General features: G+C 33.9%; 1 protein-coding gene across 1 annotated transcript; it reads right to left on the bottom strand.

Annotated features, from left to right (window-relative positions):
• Nucleotides 1-2,020: 2,020 nt before the first annotated feature.
• LOC147400692 (equilibrative nucleotide transporter 1-like) lies at nt 2,021-10,184 on the bottom strand. Its single transcript, XM_086446494.1, has 2 exons — nt 9,575-10,184; nt 2,021-2,973 (listed from the first exon to the last, which is right to left on the bottom strand). Exons 1-2 carry the CDS (start codon nt 10,098-10,100, stop codon nt 2,240-2,242), a joined length of 1,260 nt encoding a protein of 419 aa, XP_086302620.1. The 5' UTR covers nt 10,101-10,184; the 3' UTR covers nt 2,021-2,239.
• Between the last annotated feature and the right edge of the window lie 2,885 nt (nt 10,185-13,069).

Below are 13,069 nucleotides of genomic sequence, written 5' to 3'. Positions count from 1 at the left end.
ATGTGAAAATTTTGAAGCATAATGCTCATGTATTATTTATATCTCGATTTGAGAAAAAAAAAAATTCTTTAGCTATGTAAACATATGCATATGTAAGATGAACAGTATAATTTTTAACTTATAGTGCAAAATCATTAAGGCTGTTTTTGGATTGAGAGAAATGGAGAGAAGATAAGCTCATTAAAATAAAAGAAACTCAATTTCTCTTCATCATGTTTGGATTAACAAGAGAAAATTTTGAATAATTTTAAAATTTTAAAATATCTTAAAAGAGATTTAGAGGTAGAGTTGGACTTATAAAATATTTTTAAAAGGGTTTTTCTCTCCATTTCTTTCCCCACTTAACAATCTCAACAATAGAAATTGAGAAAAACTCATTTATTTTCTCTTCTCTTCTTTCCATTTCTCTCGATCCAAACCCAGCATAATGGGCATATAATAAGACTTATAGTGCCTGCTTGGATGCAAGAGCTAGAAATACTTAAAATAAAAGGAAGAATGAACTTCTTACTACAAACAAATGGCTGGGAAGGACAGATGAATTTTTTTTCACGCGCGTATCAATATATCTTTGCCTCATGGATAAATAAGGTCATTCGTGGACCAAGTTCTTAACTTCAATATCTGTTTGTAGTGGGATAATGAGGTTAATATATCCTGGTCAATTGAAAAGCTTAAAGGTAAGGGCATTTCAATTATTTTTTATTAGTTTACAAAATAGACCAAGGTCAAGAAGGGTATATCATTAGTTTGAGAAAAAAAAGAGGGTAGACCTATTTGTTGTATTCTATTACAAAAACTCTCTTATTTTATCAAGTTTTTTACTCAACAAACCTTTATTTTAAGAAAAAAAAAAACTAACCTAGATTTCTTGAAAAAACTCATATTCAAAAGAAAAATGCTCAAAATAATAATAATAATAATTTTGAGCTTAATTCAAGATATTGAAAATGGACGGCTACCGAAATCCTAAATTTAAAATTGAAATTCAACGATCAAAATTAACTTTTTCTTCTTCTTTTTATCCAAAGTTCTTAGAATTTCGTCCTCTACAACACTAAGCCATCAGAACATGTTTTTAGATGTCCAAAAAATGATGTGGAAACTTTCCTTAATAACTTAGTAAAAAAGTATTTTTCTTTTTTAACATTATTATATACCTAAAAAAATGATCTTTTTTTTAAATTATATACCTATAACATTCTTTATATAATGGATATGTGATTAAAAGAATTAATGGTATTATAAGTATTTAATCATTTAAAATGGCGTGGATCCCCTAAAATAATTGATAAAGTAAGAGAGTTTTTTTAATAAAAATGCAACAAATAGGTCTTTCCAATAAAACGTATCCTTTTTAGTTTCACCTAATTGTAAGAAATGCCTCTTATAATCAAGAGTCCAACTTTAAGGTGAGCATCCCTTCTAAAATTTTGATAAAATGTCCATTTTCACTAGGGGTGCAACTTAGTTCGATTTGGCTCGGTTTGAGGCCAAATTGGAGCGGAACAAAATTACATTGGAATCAAATCAACTTAATAATTCCACTTAATAAGAACTACACCCAACCAAATTCCATTGGAATTAAATCAAACTAAAGTTGATTTGGTTCAGCTCGATTATATGGGCTGCCAATATTCTATAAATTGTAAGTAATATTTTTTATAAAAAAATAAATATACAATAAACATAAATTTTCATAGAATAAATCACTAATCTATCCATAAAAAATCATTAATTTATCCACAAAAGATCATTAGTTTATCAGAAACCTGATCAAATAATGTATATTATTATTCCTAAAATTAATAGAAAGAGTAGTTTTAAGATAGAATTAAGTGGTGAAATAGGATTAATTTTATCAGCATCAGATCCTGAACCCATTTCCACTATCTTCTACAAAGGAATTCCAAGGTACCTTCTCATCTCAACTTCCTTGGGATAAGAAGTCATCCCCTCTAGCTTGGCTGAACGCTTGACCTAAAACCGAAGACCTTCCTGATCAGTAAGTGCATCAAGATGCAATAAAGGAATTTTATAATCGATTAACACATATTTTTGAAAGTCAGGTTTACATAATCATCATCGTCTCTTTTGCAGTCTTTCACAAAACAAAACAATTCTGTGCTACAACAGCACAATTAATAACAGTTGTGTACAAGCCTTACATATTGAAAGGACTATCAGTAAAGTTCGAGAATATAAACAATTGCTACGAGATGAAGAGTGCAGTTACCTATTAGATGACCCAAAACCAAGCTACAACCGAACCAACTGCCAAGCCAACAATTAAGAACAATACAATCACAATTCCAGCTGTTTCAGAATGTTGTATAGGTACTATTTTTGGAGCCATAATCATCAACACACTTGTAAAATAGCCATTGGTCAAACCGAGAAGACACGTCAGTATTGCAACTGGGATCTCAGTCCGGAAGAATTCGGGACCATGTAAGCAACCCAAGAAGAGAGGATAGAACAACAGCCTCGCGACACTTGCACCAATAGCAATCTTTGCATTCTCAAGGAGATAGAGTGCAGTCAGACACTTACCAACCAAGTCGAACACATTGTAACACGTAATGAGAAGGATCGGGTACCAATCCTTGAGTATCTGAGAGTGGACATCCTCGGTAATATATCCTGGAAATATCGATAGGGTTACAACATAAATGAGGAGGACCCCAAACCCAAACCACTTTACTCTCCCTACAATGTCCCACAATGTTGATCTCCAAGCGGATCCTCCAGTCAGAAAACCTTTTTCAATTTTCTCCTCCTCTACAGCTTGCATTTTCAGATCTTTGTAGTATTGGATAACTGGAAGCTTTTCTGCCACATTGTAGAAAACAATGCAGATAGCCATAACCACACCACTGACAATGAAATAGAGGTTTGCACTACTTCTTAGACCTTGCGTGTCTTGGGAGAATATGGATTTCGTTATGATCCTCAAAATTGAAACAAGCACCCCTGCCAGTCAATAATTCAAACATTAACGAGGGATACCCAATATACTATTAGTCATTATAACCCCAACCCAACCCAACATTATTAGGCAAACAAACAGGTCACCACCCAAACTATTTATTTTCACACATGATTTTGGTTTTCTGAAAGCCGATATGGAGCCCCCACAATAAATAATTTAACTTACATCAACACATAAAAAGTCAAAAATTGATGTGGATTTGATGAGCCCGGGTCTGAGTTTAGTTGAGCTCAGTTGAGCAAATTTATCTCACACTTCAGAAAACAAACTCCAGGAAAAAGATGCCCAACCATATATTTACTTTTAATTAAAAGGTAAAAATTAAAAAACAAGACTACCACACCAATATATCATTAGAGCATAATACTGGCGTAACAAAGAGTATATGGGTTTGTTTGGCCGCATCAAAAAATTGTTTTACATATCTTGAATAGTATTTTCTTTGATCATGCGGTGGAAACCCTTAGCAAGATTACAATCCATGTTTGTTTGTCTGACATTAATCCTGACATGGATTTAGTTGTATGTCATTTTTCAAATACTAATGCAAGTCTACTCTAATATAGTAAATAATTCAAATATGAACTTAAATAAAACTTAAACCCAAAATTTGTATTACAAAATAAATCTTAATATAATAAATTAAATACTAATTAAAATAAGAAAATTTTCATTGTCATATGACTCTGCAAATGATCCATAAAAAAATAATTTTTGATTGATCTCTATCTTAATTTGTTCTTTGTTGAGGAGATGTCATATGTTGTTGAAGAAGAATTTTTATGAGTCAGACTAGTCTTACTAAATTATTAAGAATTTTGAAGAAAAAAATTCAATAAAACATTATTTTTCACCATTGAATTTTAATTTTAAGTTTAAGTTTTGTGAATTTGGTAGCCGTCCACTTTCAACAATTTGGAACAAGCTCAAATTTTATTTTATGAATTTTTTTAGTCAGAAAAGTGTTTATCAAATTTTTATATATTGGATTGATTCTGACTAGCCTTACTAAGGGTCCTTGGGTTCACCTTGTGACATCAAAAAACATGATCTTATACTTTAGGGTTGTAGAGGACCTTTGAAAACAAAAATAATTATTTTTCACTGTTGGATTTTAATTTTAAATATTTTGGAGTAAGGTGGAAGTTCAGTAGCTGTCAATTTTTAAAACTATGATCAAGCCCAAAGGATTTTTTTTTTTTTTTTTTAAGTTTTTCCATAAAATTTTGAGGGCTGTGGTATTGGATTGCTAATGTGGTAATCCATTTGAGCAAAACGACATTTGGTAAGGCTAAAGATCTTACTTAATTAGTAAGCAAAATGTTTCTCAATTGGATTCTAAGAATTTGGATGAACCACGTGAAACAAGCTAGGGTTACAATAGTATTTTCACCTAATATATCTAATGAAAGGGACTTGGGAAAAGGGAATTCCAGCCTTGAGGTGGGATTCCATTTTCCGGATTTTTTTGGTTACGCTTTTCAAGTGTGGAACCCGCAAAATTAATTAAATATTAATTTGGTGAGAGACAAACACAAAAGATGTGGATTGCATATCTTACACCTTAGCTTGGATAGTATAAAGAAGAAACAAACACGGCCTATGAGTTTTCAGTAAAATTGGAAATCAATATCTATGACCATGACTATATCTATACTAGACTCGTGGGTCCAATTTTCTCTCTCGTATGAGGCACTCTCAACTTCCCAAGTAAAGCTGGTAATCAATAGCTATGTATATATCTATATTAGTTCTATGGTCCAATTTTCTCTATCCTATGAAGTACTCTCAACTTCCAAGATGTCGTGTTAGCTACTAAAACAATACTTGAATTCCTCCATCTCACAAGTATCAATATCCAAAACAAATTCCTAAGAAAATCAATTCTCCTTCAAAATCTTTCCTCTCATTCCAAAACGCCTCCCCCAGGTTATTTTCTTTATTTGAGGAACAATGAAAAGCAATTTATAGAATTGCACGTGGCAGGTCTAACTTTCATCAATATTCTGATCTAAACCTAGTATAATAATAAACAAATCAAAGGTACCTAGACAAGTAGGTATAAATTAAGGAACTGATACATCCAAGATTGCTCTGTATTACCAATCGAATTAAGAATCAAATATGCAGTATCCTTGCATATAGATTCAACTCTTTTATCTCCTTGGTCTTCTAGAGTATTGTAAGAGACATCACAGATACAAATATAGAAAAAATAAAAAATATGAGCAAGTAAACAGGGAAGATATGGTGAGGATTAGAGGCTTCTGGTGTTCAGGAGACTTGCTTCTCTATCGTCTTGGATTTTCAGCTTTGACAAAATGACTTTTGGCAAACTCAGGCCGCCTGAACACTTGAACCCAAGATTGTTTGGTCCACCCCTATATAGATCTAGTCGCAAAAATCCAGCCTGACTAAAGCTTCTAGCCTCTTGGGTTTGAACAGTTTTCACATTCAGCTTAGAACCCAGTTATAGGTCTATCCATGAAAATCACAAAGAAAATAATGCTCAAATGTCTAGAATATGATCTCTCCCTTTTCTTTCATTGAGGTCAAAGGGCAGATTGAAAGTAAAACATGTGCTGACTAAGCAAGGGAGTGCAGCTCAGCAAAATGAAGTAACAGATCATCATCAAAGCTGTTGTCATCTGCACCTTAATCCCAATTACCAGGTCAGCAACAAGAATCCTATTTCACAATTTAACTCCATCATGAACAGTATCTTCAGTCAAGGCATATTCCTTCAAACTACACAAAATGAAACCCGATTTCGGAAACAGGGTTTGAATAGAAATAACCTAATCTATTTTAGGAAAGAAATCTATGTCGACATATCCAGGAAAACATCCTATAACTAGTGGCACTGACCCTTTAGAGTTATCTATTATATTTTATTTTATTTCTTTTCGAAGATATAAGTGAGTTATTAATGGAAAAGGTATCTAACACAGAGATGAAATAGAAAGACCCAAACAATGATGACAAAAACTATTCAGCAACTAAAATTGGCTTGATCCTTCACTATGACTACCCCTTCAAATTTCTTTCAAAATCATCAACGCCTTATTCCAAAAATTCCTTTTGAAATATGGTGCAGAAATCTAACTCGATATTGTCCTGTGGTGATGAATCTCACACAAGAACCTTAGAACATATTAGCTTTGGATGCTCGTTCACCCCGAGACATAGCAACATTAAAACACATGAAAGTTGATTGACACAAGGAGAACAACAACCGAAAAAGAGAAGTAATCAAAGGGAAAACAAAAATAGGCCAAGAATTAGCGGGAGGAAAATTACCTGATTGAAAATTGACAGTTGTTGACTTAAGTTTCAGCATGCAGTTCCTCTAAATTCTCCATTTCCCTGAATGAAACCCAGTTCAGTATGTATAGAAGTGGGCAATTGCAATATCAACAACAACCTCTTTTGTCCATCGTAGATATCTCCATCGCACAACATCAAACCCCTGTTAAACACTCAGACCCCATTTTTGATAATCCCTGGAGGCTTTTTGTTATTCGAACTTCAGGTGTCTGACTTAAAATCCCCTAGAAACTAAAGAATCTTCAAGATCAAATCTTGGGACTACAATATCTTCGTTGGTTCTAGCCAACTTGCGTACCTTATTTGTTGCCTCTACACTTTGACAGTCATGGTGAGGCATCTAAAAATCACAACATACCTTATTTACTATTGCCATCCTTAGAGAAAGTATCCATTATATCATTATTTAATCCCATGCCTAATCCCTTCTTACAGCCATCTCTTATCATCCACTTCTTACAGCAGAAAGGATAAGGCTCCCTTGTACCGCTTCCAGGATCAGTTCAACCTTTTTCAGGGCCAAAATGCCATCCAAAGTACCCCAAACCTCCAAGATGATTCTATTATGTGATCTAGGCTGCCTTGTTAATCTCATTTTTTCTCTAATAGACGGCAAAGAGAGACAAGACAAGGATGAAGTGTTGGGTTTGACTAATATGAAAGCTTGTTGATAGCTCGAGTCTACTGTTGTATCAATAACAAAATAATCAAAGGTTGAAAACAATTATATTTATCCATATTTTTAAGAAAAATTACTTTTGTCCACCCCGATGCCACGTTCCTAGATGAACATATGGCTTCATCAAAGACCCTTTACTAAGTATTATAATGTTATTGCACTATGAGTCCACGATATTGTAAGATCTAACCATGTTACTTACAGCTAGAATCTCATGGAATTTTGTTGACTCTAACCCCAAGGAAGACATTTGGATCGATGCAATGATTACCCATCAGATTCAGCTTAGATATGCAGTTGGGATTAGCAACACCAACATGGCAATCAAGTTCTACAATTCAAGTATTGATCGGAGCCCAACTCACAAGAGGAAACTCTTTCTTGCCTTTAGCCTAACACCTAGCAGATTTAATGTGAATGCTGCCAGGAGTTGTTGAGTTTAGTCCCACATCGGACACAAATTGCCTTGTCTCTCTCCTTATAGGATCGTTGGCCTCTCCACTCGTTGCCAATTGGTTTTGAGTTGGACCCCAAAATTTATCATGGTATCAAAGTGGGCCTTTCTCTTCTCCACATCGCTCAGTTCATATCTCCACGTGCTTTGGCCCAATCCGACCCATACATGCGGGGGCATGTTGAGTTTAGTTCCACATCGGACACAAATTGCCTTGTCTCTCTCCTAATAAGATCGTGGGCCTCTCCACCAGGGACGGAGCTAGTAAGGAGACATTGGGGGCAATTGCCCCCACTCAACTTTTTTGGGCATTTTAGATACCCTTGAATTTATGCTTAAATTCAAGATACCCCTGCATTTTGAACTACTGATATGCCCCATTTGACCCTATTGCCCCTACTCTCTCATCTCCCTACAATTTTTGCCCCCTCCCCCTCCAATTAACTATAAGTTTGCCCCCACTAAAAGAAAATCGTGGCTCCGCCCCTGCTCTCCACTAATTGTCAATTGGTTTTGAGTTAGACCCCCAAATTTATCAAGTGCTCACTCATCATGCCCTAGTTCAACCTATGACCCTCTTATATTCATAGTTGAGTCTTCCCCATCAGATCGGTCTTTTGGGGTAAATGTTTGTTAACATGGTATCAAAGCACTAGATTCGTTTAGGTCACAAGTTTGAGTCTCCTCGAAAGAATTTTCCACCCTTATGGGAGAGGGGGAGTGTTCAGTGTTGTGTTATTTGCCTCAACTCCTAAGTGCCACGTGCTCATGTATCATGTCCCAGTTCAACCTGTGACCCTCTTATATTCATAGTTGCGCCTTTCCCATCAGATCGGTCTTTTGAGGTAAATGGTTTGTCAATAGGAATTAGCTCTCTTGTTGGTACTCCCTCCCATGTTGAAGCATAATAACATATGGCTTGAGCATTCGGTTTGGATCCAAAGCCAAGAACCTTCTTAACATCTATCTTTCCCCTGGGTAGCATGTCCATTTGGCGTCTTTTGTAGACTCAACAAGCTCCAAGCCACCAGATGGACAAGGTTAGAAAACAACCTAATCCAACCACAATTGCAACAGCTAACCTAATACTGATCCAAAAAACCATGGTAAACGACAATGATATTTCTATTATGTATTTGATCTAGTAAATTCCACAAACAACACAAACACCAAAGGCATTGAATAAATAGTGTTGACGAAGACAAAAATGGAAATCACAAATCATAATTCATGGTAACAAGATTAACCAAATCCCAAAAGAGAAAGAATAGGAAAGAAATGATTAAAATAAGGAGAAAAATTGATGGAAAAAAATGAGAAAAGTATTCCATCCCATCCCACAAACAGTCACAAAATCTTCCAAATTTTCTAAAACAGAAAAAAAATTCACTGACCCACTAAGATTAATCACCACATAGAGCTAGTCACAAAATTATACAATTTTTTAAAAAAATTTGTGAACTTCTCCGAATTAGGGTTTAGCTGATTAAATCTGCGAAATGAAGAATTAATCGACAATTCTTCAATTATTCATGGACGATAGGATATTTAGAGAGGTTGAAAATGATGGGTTTTGCTGAGAAACCCAAACAAATATTTTGTATAATCTCCAAAATTTTGCCAAATTTTTAACGAAACTGTCCCAAATTTATCCAAATTAATCTCATTGAACCCCCACCCAATAATTTACCGAATCGGAACCTTGTTGCTATGAGATAAAGTAAAATTTTCAACCTTCAACCTCAACACTTAATCTTCTTCAATCTGAAGAAAAAAGATAAGGTCTTTAGGGAGGTCAAAGTTGAAATTTTTCCAATTTTATTTTTAAAACTTTCCCAACTTTGTCCGAATTAACCCAATCGAATATAGCCTTCACCCAATAATTTCCAATTTCGAATTTGGTTAATATATCCAGAAACAGTTACAGATGATCTCATTAAAAACAGGGTCACAGACCAAAAAAAAGAAAAAACTAAGAAATGGGTATGATTCCAAACACAAATTACTAATGGTGTAGAACAAAATATAATAAAAATAAGCTAAATTACAGATAAGACATAAATGCTGGAAAGTAGAGAGAGAATACTGATAGTAGACGAAGAAGAAGAAAAAGAAATATTACCAGAAGCAGCGGTTCCTGCAACAACAGCCTGCATATATCTCTCAGGAAGCTCTCCAGCTGACCCAACAACACTACCCTGAACCAAGGCGTCTGCCACTCCAGCCAACCCAACAGCACCGACGGTCACATAAAACCCAGAATATAAACCTGTTCTTCCCTTAATATAAACCACATCCAACACAGGAACCAAAAGTATGCAAACCATGAAGAGGATCAAACCCAGATTGATTCGAAAGGAAGAATTGGATTTGTGTGCGTAGGGAACGATTATGAGGAGGCAGACGAGACAGACAAGCATGTAAACCACAGCAAAGAGACGATCCACGCTGGTTTCTGGGTAGAGATAACTGAAGTAATCGACTGCTGTTATGAAAGCGTTCCATGGGAGGAGGAATCCGGCTCCCAATGTGAAGTATACGATGTAAGCAAAGTGGAACGAATCTTTTGGGATTTTTTCTGAAGAAGCACTACTTCCTGTCAAAAGCGCTTCTACATTTTCTCCCCTTCTAACGACGGACGAACCCATTTTTCTTCTTCCCTTTCAGCTTTCTCTCTCTCTCTCTCTCTCGGTCCAGGCAAATCTAAATATCTAATGTGGGTGATTTAGATATCCACCTCCACCTCCACCATTACCATTTTGTGAATAATTGAGATACCCTTGTATTTTTTTTAACATGCCTCCCTTGACCTCATTCTATTCTAATAGACTAACGGAAAATGATTCAAATGCCCTCCCTCATCTTTAATAAACACCACAATGACTGGGAAGACGAATGAAGGTTTCACGTGTCTCTCCAATTTGACCACTCCAAAATCAAGTTCTCGCCTTCGATGTCTACTTATATTAGGGTGACGAAGCTAATTACTTTTAGTTTTTACATTAAAGGTAAGATTATTGAGTTGAGGGAGATCCCTTTGGTATTGTTTTCTCTGATGTTTTTGTGTTATTTGCTCTCATCTTTATCTCTATATCACAAATAGAGGAAAAAAAAACACCTTTAATTTTTCATCCAAGTAATAGTCTCTCTTACGATTCTATTTATGTCACAAACTTCAAAATTCATCAAAACATCGAGGAGTTGAAGAAGAGGAAGATAAGAATTTTGGGAGAACTTGAAGAAGAGGAAGATAAGAATTTTGGGAGAAAAAGTTAAAGCATTTTTTTTATTAAAAGTTAAAGATGGGGGGGGGGGGGGGGCATAATTAAATTAGATAATTCTCTTTAAGTCTCTTACTCTTGTCAGATCCGCGTCATATAATCAACCTAGTACCTGCTATTCCCACCCCTCCCCTCATCACTCATCAATGTTCAAAATACCTAACCATCAAGAAGAGTATAAGGTCCAGTCTCTTTCAAACTTCTACCAAAGAATAATGATTTACTAACTTCAATGTCTTCCTCGGCTGACGTATTACGGATTTGAAACTATAGATTTATTTCCTCGAGATACTCTTTTAAATCTTCATAAAAGATCTGTGCATCTGTCTCTCCCAAGAAGACAGATCTATGATTACGTGTCTATGATTCGTCAGCCAAGTATTGCCGGATGAAGACTTTCTAGTTCGAATATCAGCATTCTATACCATGTGCCCATGTATTTTTTATTGAAAAAAATTGTCTTTTTATTAGTTCAGCTTTTGTTTTTTCACGTGGCCCATGTGAAAATTTTCAAGTATAACGCCCATGTCTTCTTTATATCTCGAGATTCGAGTAAAAACAATCTTTACTCGAACTTATATGCATATAAGATGAACAATATAATTTTTAACTTCCAATGCAAAATCATTAAGGCTGTTTTTAGATTTAAAAAAATGGAGAGAAGAGAAACTCAATTTCTCTTCACCATGTTTAAATTTTGACTAAAGAAAATTTTGAATAATTTTGAAATTTTAAAATTTCTTCAAAGAGATGTAAGGGTAGAGTTGGACTTATAAAATATTTTAAAAGGATTTTTTTCTATGTTTTTTTTCCACTTAACAATTCAAACAAGATAAATTGAGAGAAATTCATTTATTCTCACTTCTCTTTTCTCTATTTATCTCCATCCAAACATGATGTAATAAGCATAGAATAAGACTTTGAATGCATGAGCTAGAAATACTTAGAATAAAAAGACAAATGAACTTTTTACTGCAAACAAATTACTGGGAAGGATAAATGAACTTTTTTTCGGGCATGTATCCATATATCTTTGCTTCATGGATAAATAAGGCCACTTGTAGACAAAGTTCTTGATTTCAGTATTTGTTTGTAGCGGGATAATGAGGTTAACATATCCTGGTCAATAGAAGAGCTTAAAGATGAAGGCATTTTGGTTATTTTTTATTAGTTTACAAGGAAGACCAAGGTCAAGAAGGGCATATCATTAGTTTGAGAAAAAAGAGAGTAGACCTATCTATTGCATTCTATTACAAAAATTCTCTTATTTAATCAAGTTTTTTACTCAACAAATCTTTATTTTAAGAAGGAAAAAAAAATTAGTCTAGATTTCATGAAAAAACTAATATTCAAAAGAAAAAAGCTCAAAATAATAATAATAATTTTGAGCTTAATCCAAGGTGTTGAAAATGGATGACTACCGAAGTTCAAAATTTAAAATTGAAATTCAACGGTCAAAATTAACTTATTCTTTTTATCCAAAGTTCTTAGAGCTTAATCCAAGGTGTTGATCATGTTTTTGGATGCCCAATGATGATGAGAAAACTTTCCATAATAACTTAGTAAGAAAGTATTTTTCTATCTTAACATATCTTAGAGTGTGACCCACGTCTTTAAAAAAAAATTAAATTAAATACATATAACATTTTTTGTATAATAGATATGTGATTAAAATGATTGATGGTGTTATACGTATTTAATCATTTAAAATGATGTGGATCCCATAAAAAATTTGTTGAATAACAAAATTGATAAAGTAAGAGAGTTTTTGTAATAAAAATGCAATAGATAGGTTTTTCCAATAAAACCTCTCTCTTTTAATTTCACCTGATTGTCAGAAATGCCTCTTATAATCAAGAGTCCAACTTAAAAGTGGGCATCCCATTTAAAATTTCGATAAAACATTCATATTCACTAGGGGTGCAACTTGGTTCGATTTAAGGTCAAATTGGAATCGAAACAACATAGATCAGTTCCACTTAATAAGAATTAGAATCAAACCAACCCAAATCAAACTAAAGTTGATTTGGTTCGATTCGGTTATATGGGTTGCTAATATTCCATAAATTGTAAGTAATATTTTTAATAAATAAATAAATATATATTAAACATAAATTTTTATAGAATAAATCACTTATCCATCCATAAAAAATATTAATTCATCCATAAAAGATCATTAATCTATGTTCTAACTTCATAATAATTATTATATTTATTTATTTATTTATTTATTGAATAAGGATTCAGTTCTTGATTTGGTTTGATTCTATACAAATTTGATTCGAGAATCGAATCAAATTGATTGATTCTTCATTTTCGTAACTCATAATCAAATC

The sequence above is a fragment of the Akebia trifoliata genome, chromosome 6 (assembly GCF_017979445.1).
Source record: "Akebia trifoliata isolate Shusen 1 chromosome 6, ASM1797944v1, whole genome shotgun sequence".
Lineage (NCBI taxonomy): Eukaryota > Viridiplantae > Streptophyta > Magnoliopsida > Ranunculales > Lardizabalaceae > Akebia > Akebia trifoliata.
The sequence above is the reverse complement of the archived record's forward strand: the minus strand, read 5'-3'. Positions and strand labels throughout refer to the sequence as shown.